At 37.8% G+C, this 16,633-nt stretch overlaps 1 protein-coding gene across 5 annotated transcripts in view; it reads right to left on the bottom strand.

Annotated features, from left to right (window-relative positions):
- Window positions 1–6,785: 6,785 nt before the first annotated feature.
- Window positions 6,786–16,633, bottom strand: part of HECW2 (HECT, C2 and WW domain containing E3 ubiquitin protein ligase 2) — a 333,893-nt gene continuing 324,045 nt past the window's right edge. For all 5 annotated transcript variants that reach the window (XM_031452092.2, XM_064485134.1, XM_064485135.1 and 2 more), the window contains one exon: window positions 6,786–13,339. In XM_031452092.2, the coding sequence (XP_031307952.1) occupies window positions 13,228–13,339 (112 nt within the window). In that variant the 3' untranslated portion in view covers window positions 6,786–13,227. The remainder of the gene's footprint in view (window positions 13,340–16,633) is intronic.

Here is a 16,633-nt window from a genome sequence, read left to right as displayed (position 1 = left end):
CGAGGTCAGGGCTCAGTCTAGAACTGCAGACTGTAGACCCTTCTGAGCCACCCCTAAGACAGAGGACCAACCAGAGAGCAAAGTCATCTGACTGCCTTTCTCTCCTCTCCAATCCCTCCCTCCACCCCCTTCCTCTGAAACATCACAGGGGCCTGATGACAGAGCAACCACGGAAAATGGGGAAGAATGAGGACTCAAAGTCGAGATGGCAAGGCAGGCTGAGCCCCTGGGGAAGCTCCCCTGCAGCCCGAGCAGCACCAGGAGCCCTGCCCTCACCCCAAAACTTAGCGTTCGGCTTAGTCTCCCCAACTCCCTGCTGTGGCTCTAGATTGCCTGAGGCTAATTTTGGTGGGGAATTAGGAAAATCAGGAATGATTTACCACCAAAACTACTAAGATTTAGCACAGAACTGAGAATTCCCAACCAATAGCCAAGGTTTGAGAAAAGAAATTTAAGAGAAAGGAATGTATCTGCTTTGAAAAATTGACATGTCTGTAGTGAGATTACATAAGTACAGAGGATTTAAGTTTTGTAGTAAAATGACAGGAATGTTCTCAATAAAGCATGGCAATACTTTTTCGTGCAAAATGCTAAGTATATGTCGTTTCATTTAATTCTTGCCACCTGCCTTGAGAAAGCCATTATTATTCTTGTTTCTCACACGAGGAAACTCAGGCTCCGAGGGTCTGCTTGAGGTCAGACAGCTAGAAGTGGAGACAACATTTGGGCTCAGACAACAAATCCCATGTCCCTCTCAGTATAATGCACTACCTCCTAAGTAACAGGTTACCTGTTCTCATTTTTTATTTGTCTTTATGTCCCATCTCTGTAGCTCATTATACAAATGAGTTTGTATTACTGTAGTGAAAAGCTGCTTACCTGGCAGTCTAACTTCTAAGGAAGAGGAAGCATGCAAAAAACTCTTCTGAGAAGCAGAACTGATGTTACAACAAGCGTTCACATGTGAGAAGTTTCTCTCTTGTGGTGATTATGTCTTTTATGTCTACTCTGTAATTATTTGGGATGTTCTAAGACTTCAATGATAGGATGCTGCAGGAGCTTTCTCTCTGATCTTCCAATGACTGGCTGCTCTTCCACCTCCAGTTCTCACCTGTCCATTGCTGCTCCCTGTTTTTTATAGTGCTTTTTATCACAATTAATAATTATGGATTTATTTGTTTACTGCTTGTCTTCCCTATGAGATTGTAAACTCCCCACAGACAGGAAACATGACTGCTTTATTCAGTAGTGTTTCCCCAGCACCTATCATGATGCCTGGCACATAGTAGCAATTCAATAAATGTTGATTGGAAGGAAGGATGGATGGATGGATGGATGGATGGATGGACAGGCAAGGGAATCATTCCCAGAAGAGTTTCCAAAGGATCTGAGGAAGAGGTGCATTGGTAATCTGATCCAGGGAAGGCTAGGTTACTTTTTGGCCATGGGGAGGTCAGTCTCCTTTTCCTATAACTAAGCCTGAGAGCTGGTGGCCTCCCAAAGACAATGCACAGGAGCTGTGAGGCCAGTCCACCAGGACAAGAGAAAAGGAAGTCAACATACCAGCACTTACCAAGTGCAAAGCAAAATGCTAGATACACATGCTCTCGTTTAACATAAAAAACACTGCAGGAGAAAGGAATTATTTCTACTGTACAAATGAAAAAAGTGAGACTCACATTGGGGAGTTTGTCCAAGGTCATGCAACAAATAAGTGGCAGAGCCAGGATATAGAGCCAGATTTGTCATATTTCACAGACCATGCTTTTTTGTTTGTTTTAAAGCAAATTCACTTTATTTAAAACTTTTTTTATTGGTCCACAACTTACATTCAAGAATTGATCCTATTTTAAGTGTATAGTTTGATAAAATCTAAATATGTAGACATCCTTGAAACCACCAACCAGATAAAGAAATAGGACATTTCTAGCCTGCCAGAGGCTCTCCTGCACTGTCTCAGTCAATATTCCCAGTGCCATCACTATTTCGACTTCTGTCATGACAGGGTCCTGTTGCCTGTTTTTAAACTTTGTATCTATGGAGTCTGACAGTATGCCCTCTTATGTGTTGGGCTTCTTTTGTCCACAAGATTCATTCACGCTGTTGCTTGTAGCAATAATTGATTCTTTTTCATCAGTGAATTACAGTCCAGCGAATTAATACAATCACAATTTATTTATTTATTCTACTGTTGATGGACACTTGCCTTATTTCCACAGTTGTTAATAAAGTGCCATGAACATTCTTGATCGTGTGTTTTGGTGGTCATACACACTCACTGCTGTTGGGTGTAGACTCAGAAGTGAAGTGGCTGGTCATAGCTATTCATATGTTCACCTTTAGTCAGTTCTGCCAGTTTTTCAAAATGGCTCCATCAATCTATACTCTTACCAGCAATGCAGAGAATTCTCATTGCTCTGCATCCTTGCCAACTGTTGCCATCATCAGTCCTTTTAATTTTAGCCACTTTGGGGGCAGAAGGCCATGCTTTTGTAAACTACATCTTGGTACCTTCGCATGTGGGTCATCAGTCCTCAGAAAAGGAAAGCCCAAGAGTTTGCTTCTCCTTCTTGGATGAGGCTGACATGATTCTCTTCTCAGGTCTCTAGTGTCTCAGGATAATGAGGCTTTCGTGTCTGGACACACAGTGGGTAAAGCAGAGGCTCCCCAAAGGACAGAACAGACTCAAAACTGGGTCATGAATGTGACTAAGGCAAATGGACCCAGTGAGCAAAGGGAAGAAGCCACAGAGACCTCCAGCGAAGGGGCAGATGATGTCTCATTAAAGCTGGTCCAACTTTTGAACACCAGAGCAGGACTCTTTCAGGGACAGAAGTGCCCACCTCCTGTAGAAGGTCAAATATCAGACAACCACCACCACAGTCATCAAATTTTGAGCACTTTCTATATGCCAGACATAATGCTTCATTCTTTATAGAATGCAGTACTTAGGGCTTTTGGGTTGTAAATAACAGAATCCAACCTGATTATTAATAGAGAGTAATTTATTTAAATGATAGTTCTTCATTCTGAAATTGCCTTTCTCTTCAAGTGGGTGTTAAAATTTATTACATTTCAACTAATAGTGGTAAGAGCAGATGATAAATGCAACCTGGTATTAGTAAATGTTTCTTTTATCCACATATAAAGTTCATAACACTAAACCATTCCTCTGCCCCCACCAACCAATATTTTCCTTTTGGGTTGTATATAGGGCTGAATTTTATTGCCACAGGACACCCAGGTGGGAAAGCCACTGCTTCGTACCATTCTCTTAAACCTGGGCATTTTAATTCTTTTATTCAAGAATAACCCAAGGGCTGGAATTTACATTCTGTTTACTAACATAGCAAGAATGTTAGGTGATCATATCTGATAGTGTTACATTATTATTAACTAAAGTCCATACGTATTCAGATTTCCTTAGTATTTCCCTAATGTCCTTTTTCCGTTCCAGGATCCTATCCAGGATAGCACGTTACCTTTACCATCGTGTCTCATTTAAGCTCCTCTCAGCTGGAACTATTCCTCTGTTTCTCAGGCTTGTCTTGGTTTTGATAACCTTGAGAGTTTTGAGGTGTACAGGTCAGATATTTTTTAGAATGCTCCTGTTTTTTTCCTCTGTTGTTTTTCTCATGGTTGAACTGCTGTTATGGGTTTGGGGAGGACCACAGAGGTTAAGTGTCATTTTTATCACAACACATCACAGGGACATACAATCCACATGATTTATGACTGTTAATATTGGCCTTGACCACACGGCTGAGGTAGTGTTTGTCAGGTATCTTCACTGTGAAGTTTCTCTTCACCCTTCCCCCCTTCTGTGTTGTGCTCTGTGGAAGGGAGTCGATACACCCATCCCACATTTAAGGGTGGAGTATCTATCTAAATTATTTGGAATTCTTCTGCATGGAAGATTTGTCTCTTCTTCATTTATTAATTATTCAAAGATTTATTTATCAGTGTGGACTTATGGATATTTATTTTATATTTTATGTTATAATTCAATACTACTTTTTTTGCTCAAATTGTTACGACTTTGGCTATTGGAGCTTTTTCAGTTGGCTCCTGTATCCCCCTGACATACTCCCATTGTTGGGCTTTTTAAAAAGCATTCCCTGACTTTCTAGCACTACAAGATGCTCCAGGCTCATCTTGTATATTTTCCTAGAATCAATCATTTCTCTAAGGAGTAGGGCTATTTTTGAAACATGATTTTATATCTTACCTAAGGACCTTAGCTCAGGACAGGTCAAAGTCAGCTAGGAAACATTTGTTTACTAGTATGTATGTGAACCACCATCACCACACCCAAACTGTGTGGCTGGTTAGAAAAGATCTGTACATATATTCCCAGCACTAAACCATTGGCATTCCTGCTTGGTTCCAAGATTCAGACAGCCTGTTATCTTCACTTCTCCTTAAACATCGTTATGAGTGTTATAACAGACAGGATAATTGCAGGTGAGAGAAAACAAACTCAAACATTTTTAGCTCCAAATCATCAGTAGTTTTGTATGAGGAAAAGACTCTGATGATATAGACATTGCTTTTCAAACCCAATATACACAGTGTCCAGCCAAGGGACGGGCAAAATCGAAGTGGTCTCTTACTGGATTTTCAAATTTCTTTAATATCTGGGGGAGTGGGAGGTTGGTTGTTATTAAAGCTAGTGGGAAGAATTCCTATTATCAAGTTCAAACCAAGTTTGATGATATATGAAAGTTTTTCTTGAAAGTAAACGAAGCATACAAATAATTTTGTATTGGAAAGGATGGCTTCAAGATACATCTCCATATTTGAAGGGTCCTCCATCAGGAGTGGTGATTTGATACCACATTTAAGAAATGTTGACATGGTTTCCTAATTGAAACTGGAGTAATAATAAATCTTCACTAACTGGTGAATAGTAGTTCAGCCAACAGTTAAACATGGTTTGTTTTGTTCTGGGAGAGGTAGGGAGAGGGAAGTGCTGGCAACGTCATGACGAGATTCAAGAATTTGGACTTGGGATCCATTTTTTTTCCCAATGCCAACTGAATACCAAGTAGACAAGAATTATTATACTACACAAGTATTTTGTGCAGTGAGAGGTAGTATTTTATAACAATATTATAAATTGTCAAAGCAATATATATTGTTCCAATGATTCACGGTTTGGAAATTGCTTGCTTTTCCTTTCTAAATGAACAATCAGTGACTAAACATCTTTTGAGAGGACCTATAATAATGGGGCAAATAAAATATGTGAAACTCATTTTTATTAATATAGACATTATATATCAATATATCAATATATACTTTATCAGATATTCTCATTTTAATTTATTATTGTTACTTCAAAGTTTACTTTGGTTGGCAAATGGAATACTAGTCAACCTAGTATCTATTTAGAAGGAAGTATCTGTTTAGAAGGAAAAAAAAGGCATTAATAGGTAAAACGTTTTGATCAAGAAAAAGAGGAAAGTAGGAAGAAAAATTTTTTCCATTCATTGCTAAAGAGGTTAAATGCTTTCTAGTTAAAGGATGAAATTTTTTTAAAAAAATCAAGAAAGACTTCCTAGGGTCAGTTAGCAGGATGGTGGGAATTATGCACTGTTAAAACATTCACCAGGTAAACGGGCTTCAGATTTTACTAAAAGACTATAATAAAGGCAGATAAATTTATCATAATAAAAGCACATTGAGGTCAAAGGTTATAGAGGGAACGTTATGACGCGATAATCAGGAAGTCAGAGCCATGGATGTAGCTTCTTGCTCTTCTCTTTCAATAACAATGTCAAACTTTAGTCAGTTACAGAGGATGAATCTTTGCTTTAACTGCTCTCATGTGATACATGAAATTCATTTCTAGTTTAAAATACAGAATAGAGTCCAATGGCATACCTCTTTCATGAACTCCTGACATGAATCCTCTTAACTTACATGAATTAACATGAATTGGTTTTCAGAAAGATACTGGTAAGCAAAGGTCATTTTCAAGTACACTCTTTAGTGATTATCTGCCCTAAAAGAGTATACTTGCCTTTTTCCTTTCCCCATCTCTTCCTGTTAACTGCCATGTCTCAGTAACATCTTATTTATTTGGTCAATTCCTTTATATTACCAATCCAGTGTCAAATAACAATACTGAGTAAAACAAGGGTTTCAAACTGGGGGACCTGTGAGGCCAATTCAACCTACTTTGATAAACATATTTGTTTGACCCATCTGGTATTAAAGAGATCTAGAAGTACCATATGAAAATTTAGATTTCTGGGTTTCTTTTGATAAATCAGAAGACCTTTCAACAGTAGACCTGAATTTCATATGACTAAAACCTGCTGGAGCAAAATATGAGACTACCTTCTTTAAGTAAACCCCACCTCTCCCTGCTGTTTACACTCAGCCAGTCTCATTCATTAAATATCTACTTGGACCCCGTCGGCTGTGAATATGTGACCGTTTGATTAGACTGATGTGGTGGTAGTGGTGATGGTGGTGTGCATATGGATTATGAAATAAGCATTCAACCAAGTTGGTTTAACAACTAGTCTCACTCCATGTGAGTTAAGAGATTACGATGTGTGTTAATTCATTTCTTCAACATGAATTTATGGCCTATCAAACAGTAAAATAATCTTTTAGGGATTAACAAAATAGATTCCTAATTAAAAATATCATGAAAAGATAACTTCCTGTATCCAAAAAGCTGCATACTAATCCCAGGAGACCTTTATCACTACTTTGTTCTCTTCTCTCTTGAGTTTTTTCTTCTCCAAATGTATCACAGAAAAATCATAATCTGTTTTTTTAAAGAAGATTTATTTTGGATTAAGTGATTTCATGATGCAACACGGTTTTAAACAAAAATAGAGATCAGTATGAAAATAAAACAAATTGTACACATTAAAATATCTTTCCCTCAAAGCATTTCAGAATCATAAAAAAATACAACACAGAAGTCAGGGGTTCAGGTGAGGATAAGAATAAAGACTTTCCAGAAAACAAACAACTAGCCTACATTTCAGAGTCCCAGGCTCTATTTATTACCACCCACAAATCATTTCAAGGGTGTCAACAGTCTGCATTATTTGCTTGTAAAAAAAAGAAAAAGATGAAATTTAAATATAAGGTGAAATGAGAGCTGTATAATCTTAATGTCAATAGCAAATATTTCCCATTATTATTCTCTATGAAAAGTCACATTGAATAAATATGAAGCTTAAATCAACTCAACAAAAATAGAAACATGGCTATTAATTATGACATGGTGTAGCAGACACAGTGGGTGGAGTTGGTGAAAAGAAATTGAAAGGCTTAAAAAAATACACCACCTGTGCTCTACTGAAATCTTAGACATAAATGTTTTTTTTTTTTTACAGAGCCTTAATATTAAAAAGTAAGCATTATCATAAAATTAGATTAATACTTTCAGTAAGAGGCAAGAGAGATGCATGTATTTTTATTTATTTATTTTGGAATGCCTGCATCTCTACTATAAAAACATGGAATCTTATGCACTTTCCAACATATTAACTGTCTCACATTTTACTTATGATATCATATAAGGAAAAATAGGTTGTAATAACATCTTTTAGAGCATTAGGGTCCTAAAAGAACATTCCATTTTGTGTGTTTCCTGGTTAATCCTTCCAAAGTATTTCTTGAACATTAGCCATCCTTTTATTTTTTACAGAAGGTGATAGTAACCAGAAGTTTACTAATGGTTCTTATCTGTATCAATAATAGCTGATTCAGTTTGAATCATACCACATACCTATCAACACTCCTCAGGGTTGTAATATCTTAAAGAAAATTGGATAGAAAGATATCACCAGTCCAAGGCCACCAGATGTAAAAATCACACATACAAATCTAATCTTCCTGTGTGCCCCAGAAACCATACAACTAGGGCCATCCAATTCTGCTGAACTGTTTGATCATGAAAACCAAAAAAACTACCTTACAGATGAAACCTAAGCAACTGTATTTTCAGTCTTGATTAACTTCCTGAAAAATTGGAAACACCAATTAGGTCTCCATTCGTAATTCAGTAAAAGGATTCTTAGGGTTTTGCTTTCCAGATGAATATAGAACATTTAAGCTGCCATTAGAGATCATGAAAAATGCCTCAAAAGCTATTCTGATGTCAACAAATGTCTGCTAAAAAACAAATTAAGCACAATAAATGTGTCAAGCAACACCCTCTCTCTTCTTCCCCATACAAAGTTTAGTAATACTAACAATTCTTAAGTTAAAAATAATCCACAACAAAATTTAATGCTAAATTGTCAAATCTCCTGATTAAGCTATGGTTGGTTAGCTTTAATACTTCAGGGCTAAATTCTGTTTTGCAATGCAGAAAATCTCATCAATGTCCTGGAGGTATAAAATGAGGGTATTTTCCTCCAGGTAGATAACAAGGAGTGCTCTCATTAGGCAGAAGAGCATTATTTTTCTCAAAGTCAGAAACTAATTTGAAGTATATGTTTCTACCCCCACCAGCAAGCCCTAAGATGATCCTTCCACTCTGGTTTTAATGCTCTCTCTGCCATAGTCCTGCAGACCGCTCTGATATGGATAGTGCACACATACTCAATACATCCTTTGTGCCAGCTCCTTGGAATGCAGTTACCATCCCCGAGTCTCAACAGCTGGTCAATAATTAGCATTACATTCTTGGTGGGGGAGTGGGAGGAGACACAACTGCTGGACTCCTCTTTTCTGATTTTTTTTTTTATCATCCTTCTAGTAGGCAGCAATGGTTGGCCTTGGAAAGCTTGATGTTCTGAGACCTTTGCCTCAAATCTATCTAGAAAACACAATTGAACCAGAAAAGTAATAGGTTTTGCAAAATTAGAAATCTAACTGAAAGTGACATTCTCGTTCATTTAAACTCAAGTTTTATAGAAACAAAGTGTCTAAGATCTAGAGGATTTTCAATTATCAATTAAATCAGAAAGCAAGTAAGAGAGCACAAAAGGGAGTCACACTCAGTTTGGACATGAGGCCCTGCTCTTCATTTGCATGTTTTTACTATGCAGGGTGCTAGGTATCTTGTAATGGTAGGATAGCATCATTTCATCTGCAGTGGGAATTTCCAGAATACGGTTGGATTGCGAAGACTTTTAGGCTCTTCATTATCAGATGTTCGTCTTAGTCAGATGTGGCCAAGTCAAAAATAGAATTTGTGCAGAAAGAAAGAGGAAAAATTGGATGAATGTGAGGAAGACAGAGAGGAAAAGAAAACCTGCAGTGGGTCCTTCATTCCCATCACTGGAAGTCAGCCATCAGGGCTTCTTAGATTCATCCTTATTCAAAATTAAAAAAATAAAAAATCAGGCTTCTGATTAAAGTGTTTTTTCATTATCTTGCTTCCAAATAATATTTGATAAAACTAACTATACTATATAAATCCACCAAGAGCAATCAAAATTTGCATTTTTTAAATTTCTCATAACAAGTAGTAAGATGAAAATATTAAAGATATGTGCAGTTTTTCCATGATTATGCAAATTTCTTCATGGACTTTTCAGAAGGGGTCACATTTTAAGAGTGTTTGAAAAAAATGAGAGTCTGGGTAGACAAAACATCTTGCAAAATTCACTGAAACTGGAATAGGCAAATAGAAACATTCGTCTCCACATTTCCTGAGATGAAATCTAGAACAGTAACTGTAAAGTACTGACACTGACCTCACAGCCACCATGAACATCAGCCTCAAACCAGGTGGGACTTGATACCTTCTACCGCACAGAGCATGTGAGGATCAGGACAGACCAAGTACCTGAAAGCATTGAGAAACTAAAGTGCTGTTCAAAACTGTTCCACCATTATCGTTCATCATTTGAATACAGTTTTTTTAACTTCCGACTGTTACGCAAGTGAAATCAAATTTCTGTTATTTATTACAGAATTTCCACTAAATTATAAATACAACATGTGCTAGAAAATTGTGACCACACTTCTTTGACCAGGATCCATTCATTTTGTGCACAAGGAAAATGTTTTGACCCCAGAGGTGGGGTGGGCTCAAGGCCTGGGATTTTTCAGACTGAAAAACCAAAGGTACGTTGTAGTACAGATGAAAGAAAACAGAGGAAAACAGCTGAACTTAATCTTGGCATTGTTTGGATAATTTGAAGATCCTTACATTGTTCCTTCACAGTTCAGCCCCCAGCTATACACTTTAAACCCTAGTGTAAATGCACTCAGGGCTTCCACACTTGACCAGTACTGTCACACTGTTACATGCCATTAGTCACCAGCAGAAAGAGCATTTATATGATTTATTAATTTTCTTTTAGCCACAGTATCTCCCATGTATGAAGTCTTCATTGGAACTCCCAGATGGAACAAGCCATTCTCTCCTCATTCCTTGATTGTAGAACATACCAAACTTTACTTAAAATACTTTTTTGAACCTTGGTGTCTACTCCACTGTGAGCTTTTCAAGGGCAGATTTTGAATCTTGCAGCTCCATCAACAAACACAGTGGCCGGCACTGAGTGAATGCCAATAGTGGGCACCGGCATTCACCCAAGAGATGCCCTGCATACATATTTGATATATCGCGACTGTCTTTTACAGTATGAGATGTTATTGTCTGAGCATCCCTTATGGGATTCTTAAAGACAACAAGACCAGCAGCCCGGTGATCTGAGTTTACAGTCCGGAAGAAGATATTTGTGGATATTTCTACTTGTACGGTATATTAAAGTCTCATTTAGTTTGTGGAAATATTCAATATTTTAAATAGTTATTATTGGACTCTTGTTTTACTAACAAAGAATAATAATCATTGATCATGGTGTTCTGACCTAACAAGTACATCTTTGGTCATTCCCAGTTCTGAGAACAGTAGCAACTAGGCGATTATACTGGTATTTGGAAAGAAGTTGGATGCCTTAACAAAGAAATGTATTTGTTAAAAACAATTAAAGAAAGAAATTTTATTTCAAATCTCATTTACCTGATAATGTGGAATATGGTAACAGTGTCACAAACCAAAATGAAAGCTAACATGGTCTTTGAAAGTATTTCAGAAAGAAATGCAACCTTCTGTATCAGCTGCTTAGAGAGCTGCCAGCTCTGAAACACCTTATATACCATTAAAAATGTAACTTTTAAAAAAAAGTATGTTATATACCATTTTTCCTTATAATGAAAAAAAACAAGTAAAAATAGTTTGCAAAATTAAATATATACTTATATTCATAAGTAAGTACAAACTAACATTTCCAGTTAAATTTTTTTCTCTTTCTTTCTGATACAAGTATAGTATACAGATAAATCTCCCCTTCTTATTTCTAGATTTCTGTAATCTTTTTTCCAGAACATTTCCCCACACTGGAGTACCCACCTTTAGTGCAGGAATGCAACATGAGTGGCATTCCTCGGAGGGTCCCAATGGTAAACATAGCTTAACCAACAGAGCAATCAGTTCTTACAAGCCACCTAGGAAAACCATGCAGATGACCTCTGTAAAATGTAAGATTGCCAACATCCCATAATAGGAATTCCATGGCTACCTATAAATATAGTTCTCAAAGAAGTGTTTGGGCAATACCTATAATACCATGGGCTGGCAAACCAAAGGTTTAATCCAATACTTTTATTACCCACAATTTAACTTTACTCTGCTGAACACCTGATTAGCTACGGCCAAGAAATCAAGAAATAAATGATGATGTGGAATAACCCCAAAGCAATAAAAATGAACACCCTCTGATAAAACTAGGTAGGCAGAAATAACATTAGTGATGTCATGCACTTTCTGAGATATCATAGAAAAACTGGTTCTTAGTATTGATAAGAAAATTATGCATCAGTGAAAATGCAGGCTTAGAAATATAGTACTGAGGGTTTCAGTCGGCGATGTCTCCACTGATGAGGGGGATGGAGTTCTTATTACTAAAGAGAGCTGATCTCTTGGATGGTGCTGATGGCTCCCTAGCTGAGCTTAGTGTTTGATGATGCTGTACAAATAAAAAGCAGTGGGGGAAATACGAAATATCTGTATTAAATGCCATCCTGTAAAGTATTTGATGGATGGAAGAGAGTCTAATGCATTTTAAATAAATGCATATCATACTATCACATATAGTGAGTCTTAAAAAATTATTACTTAGATGCACAGTCCTTGTAGTGGTAGACATGGCACTGTGAAGGAAGTTTGATTTAGAAGCTATTTTCTATCATACTTGTCAAGTGATGGAGTTGCTGTTAGTCATATTGTAATGTCCCTTCGACTTTGGTACATTCAGTGCAAAATATTTCGGGGAATTTTTTTGTACCTTTATAAAAATAAAAGGCCCTTTTGTTCCCTTGAGAGTGCTTAGAAGGATACGTACTAGCATGATGCCCGAGTAAGCATGGAACATGAAAATGGAACAGATGATACATACAGTGTGATGGGTAGGTTCTTATATACATCTTAGAGAACATAAATATACGGAAGCTATAAAAAATAAACAGAACTCACTGTGTACTTTTTCCTGATATGCTGTGATTAATTGCTAGCTAGTTTAAAATTGTTTTCATGCATTATAAAGCATAGAATCTGTCATTAGTAATTCACTATGTAACAGTTTATCTTCAGCCATAATTACACATATACCACTTTGCATATACATTGTCACAGACCACCTTATTGCATATCTTTACAGTTACCTCATATTGACTTGGTTTCATTTTCACTCGTGTCCCATGAAAGCTGAAACCTATGTGCACACCATGCAGGCACTCATAAGCAAGAAAATGAATATTCTGTTATAACTCAGGGCTTAAATGAATGTACTTTCAGGAAATATATTTGTTTTTATTACATTATTTAACTTGCACTAATTTGGAGATTGGGCCAAGTGTTGCCAGGTTGGCTTGAACCACGTTCAAAGGTAAGTTTCAAGATTCTCCTGAGTCTCTGAAAGTTACCATGGAGCTGACCACGTACAGGTTCACCTTTGTCTTGGAACACAACAAATGGGAAGAAGTTTGGCATTCAAGAACTGTTGATTGAGAGACTGTTGGGTTGTTCCCTGGGCATCAAGCTCACCCAAAATCTTCCAAGAGGACTCATCACCACCATCCAGTCCCTAAACACAGAGCGTGTGTTCCTAGAAAATAATACCACTCGGCTTTCCTCTGACGGAAGCATACTCTTGAAACTTTCAAAATCCAGCCACTCTTCTAGGGGCAGCGTCTGGAATTGCCTGTCCACACGGAGCCAGGCACTGTGCTTCCAGGTCACTCAAGTCCAAAGGTACTGGTCTCTTCAACTGCTGTCAAGAGTTTTTCATAAAGCATGGAGAAGGATGGGTACGGAGGGAGGTCCAGACGGTTAAAACAAGTGTGAGCTCTGTGAACAGAAGAAGCAAGAACAGAGTTGAGAATGCCTAGAGTGGACTGAGATTGTTCCTGTGCGCGGTGTGCTTGTGTCTCAGATTCATATTGGTTTGTTGCCAATTTTCACACTCCGTTTGGAAACACTTTGAAAACACTTTGAATTAAAAAAAATTCAGAATTGAATTTCTCTCAGGGAAATGGGATCTTCAGAAAATATTTTCTTTGCATTTTCACAACCATTGAAAATCTATATGACATACATAATACTATTTGTTTAGTTGCCTAAGAATTACAAAGACAAGTTTGGGTTTTTTTGTTTCTCTTTTGATGTAAGGTTTTTTCTTTTTTTCCCCCTAAAAGACATGAGTAGAAGCTCTTGCAAAGTAATTCCTTTTCACAGTTGGCATTTGCCTGAACATCTCTCAGAAAATCGATGGTTTTGCATTTTTTCATTTTGCTGGTCGAGGAAGAGCACTGAGTGTCTCTGAAGACCCATGAATCTGCCTCACGATTTAGAGTCTTGGGAAATTCCCTGGCTGGACTTCCTTGTCGAAGTTAGTAGATCATTGTTACTTCTTTGAATCCTGTACTATAATCTGTTTTCTCCTAATTCACAATGCAAAATAATGGCCATTTAAATCATTACGTTAAGCATTCTGTTTTTAGAAATACCTCCCCTTCTGCCAAGATAGGAAAAAAATATGCTTTCCTGTTATTTGCACCTGAATCACAATAAAAAATAGACAGTCTCCAAATAGTACATCTTATCAGGAAGCAAATCAGCACCTTTGACATGAAATAGGAAGCGTTTTACTCGGAATGTACAACGGTTTGTTTGTGGGAGCTAAATGACTTTGACTTTAAAAAAATGCTCCTGAATTAAGGTGAAATTTTAGGAGCTATGATTATTAACAGGCTGTTTTCACAAAGTCACATGTTTAAGTTTTTATTCTTATGAATCACTTCAATATTTCTGAAATAAATATAGTTAAACTTTATTTACTGTCTCAGGTCAGTGGAATCCTACAGTATTCATCCCTTGTGACTGGCTTATTTCACTTGCATAATATTCTCCAAGTCCATGTTGTAGCATGGGTCAGAATTTCCTTTCTTTTTAAAGCTGAATAATACTCCATTGTACATACATACCACATTTTGTTAACCCATTCATCCACTGATGGACACAAAAGGAAGGAATGGATACTTTTTTTTGACCCTCTTCAGTCACAAGACATAATCACCACTACTGATCCACAATCTAAGGCTACCACTGCTTCCTAAATCATCGGGTTGCATAATACATGGTTACCGTGGTAGAAATTTCCTTCTGAATAAACTGAACAGCTCCCCTGGAAAATGTTTCATGAGGATGGAGCAAGCATGTATTGTTGAGGGGGAAACTGCAGAAAGATTAAATGGTTTTCCAAAGGTCAGATCAAGAATAGGACTGCAACCTTGGGTTCCTAGGGGAAGTCCAACATTAAACCGAAAGCAGGGAGACTAACGCTCTGTTCTTTAACTTTTGGAGCCTGAGTGTGAATTTCATCCCACCCCTGACTGTATACTGCAAGCCCTCAACATCCTACCAGACTGCATACATTCTGAGGATAAGGATTAGCAAAACAAACCTTCAGATATTTTTAAAATGAATGACTCAATCACAATATGCTATAACGCTGGGGAAAATGGTCCAGTTTGGGTCAGTCCAGAAAACTCTGGGAGATACCAGGGGATTTTTTAGGTGTTCAAGCCATCTAGCTCTATCTCAGTCTCACCAGAAAGCAGAGACACTCAGAGAGCTATGTTGGAGGTCATCAGAATCACTCAAGAAGCTTGTTTATAATGGAGAATTTGGGGTGCAGCCCCTGAGATTCGACATTAGAAGGTTTTGGTGGGCCTAGGGATCTGCATGGTAACTATCACTCCAAATGAGTCTGAGGCAGGTAGGCTCCACCCCTGGAGAAAAGTCAATTGGATTGGAAATAAGATATCGGCTACGCACATCAGTGTTTTGTATGCTTGCAAAAATTTCAAAACTCTTTCTAAACAAGACAGCATTGCTAATAAGGAAATTGAGGAATAGTGTGGTTAAATGGATTGCCCAATATTTACCATCAACTTGCTGTATGAGCCAAGAACAGAAAGAAAAAAAAAAAAAAAGGCAAAACAAAACACAATCCTCTGAGGCTTTTCACACCCCCTCTCCTGCCTCATTCCATGTCCTAAGAAAACTCTAGCAGAAAATAACAGAAGGGCCCTTGGACTATGTTGATATTGGCAGCAAAAGCACATCCAGTTATTCAGTCTCAATAAAAGAACATTTTTCAAATCTTTCAAAGCCAGCCACACTAAGGCTATAATGAGTTTACCTCATTTTAATCTATGCAGCCAGAACCACTCACGGAGAGCAGGTCTGAACCCGTCTTTGGGAAATCATGCTGGCATCAGTATAAAGAAGATTTAAAAACCCTCCAGACATCTGGCCTGACTTAATAGATCTCTTGGTGCTTTCTGGATTCTTTAAATGTTAACCAGGAGGTCACATACTTACCCTCACCTCTTTCCTATAGACAGATAAGTCAATTATCCAAATTCAGTGAGCCCACAGCATCACAATTACATCTAAATTTCATAGATGGATTAATTGATTAATGTATTTCTCTCTCTCTCTGTATGCATTTATTAACTTATTTGTATTTTCCCAGAAGGGATTTTTGGTCGCTTATAAGGGTGCAAAATATGAGACAAAGAAGAAATTACAATCAGGATTTTAAAGAGAGAGAAAGGAGGAGAGAACTCTGGGCTTCATCTTATAACAGACGTGGTCCTAGAAATAAAATGTACATAAATCTAATAAATCCTTTTTACTTGCATTATACTTTAGAAAGAGTTTTATCAATACTCTCTTTCTTTTCAATTGGCAGTGGTGCCTAATCTTTCAGATGTCTCCTTAGTCCTAGTCCCACCTTTTCATCAAGTAACTAATAGGTCAAAAACAAATACTTGGAGGCAATCTGGAAAATTCCTAAGGGATATTAGAACTTACCACTTTTTAATGTCATGAGTTCTTTGCAAATGGGAGTATTCCTGACCGAATTTCCCTGTCAAGTCCAAAGTTCCCCCATGTGAGAGAGAGCCCCCAGGCTTCCCCGGCAGGGAGTCAGTGTACCAGCAGCTCTAGCCGGCCGGGCGTGTGGGAGGAAGGAGCGGGTCGCATGGAGCTGGGCTGTGGAGCAGGCACAGAGGGCTCCCTTGGGCTCCAGGGCCCCTAACTGAGGGCCCAAATGAGTGTTCGGGCAGCACCCGA

Source organism: Camelus dromedarius, chromosome 4 (genome assembly GCF_036321535.1).
Source record: "Camelus dromedarius isolate mCamDro1 chromosome 4, mCamDro1.pat, whole genome shotgun sequence".
Lineage (NCBI taxonomy): Eukaryota > Metazoa > Chordata > Mammalia > Artiodactyla > Camelidae > Camelus > Camelus dromedarius.
Note: the sequence above shows the minus strand (reverse complement) of the source record. Positions and strands in the feature narration are given on the sequence as shown.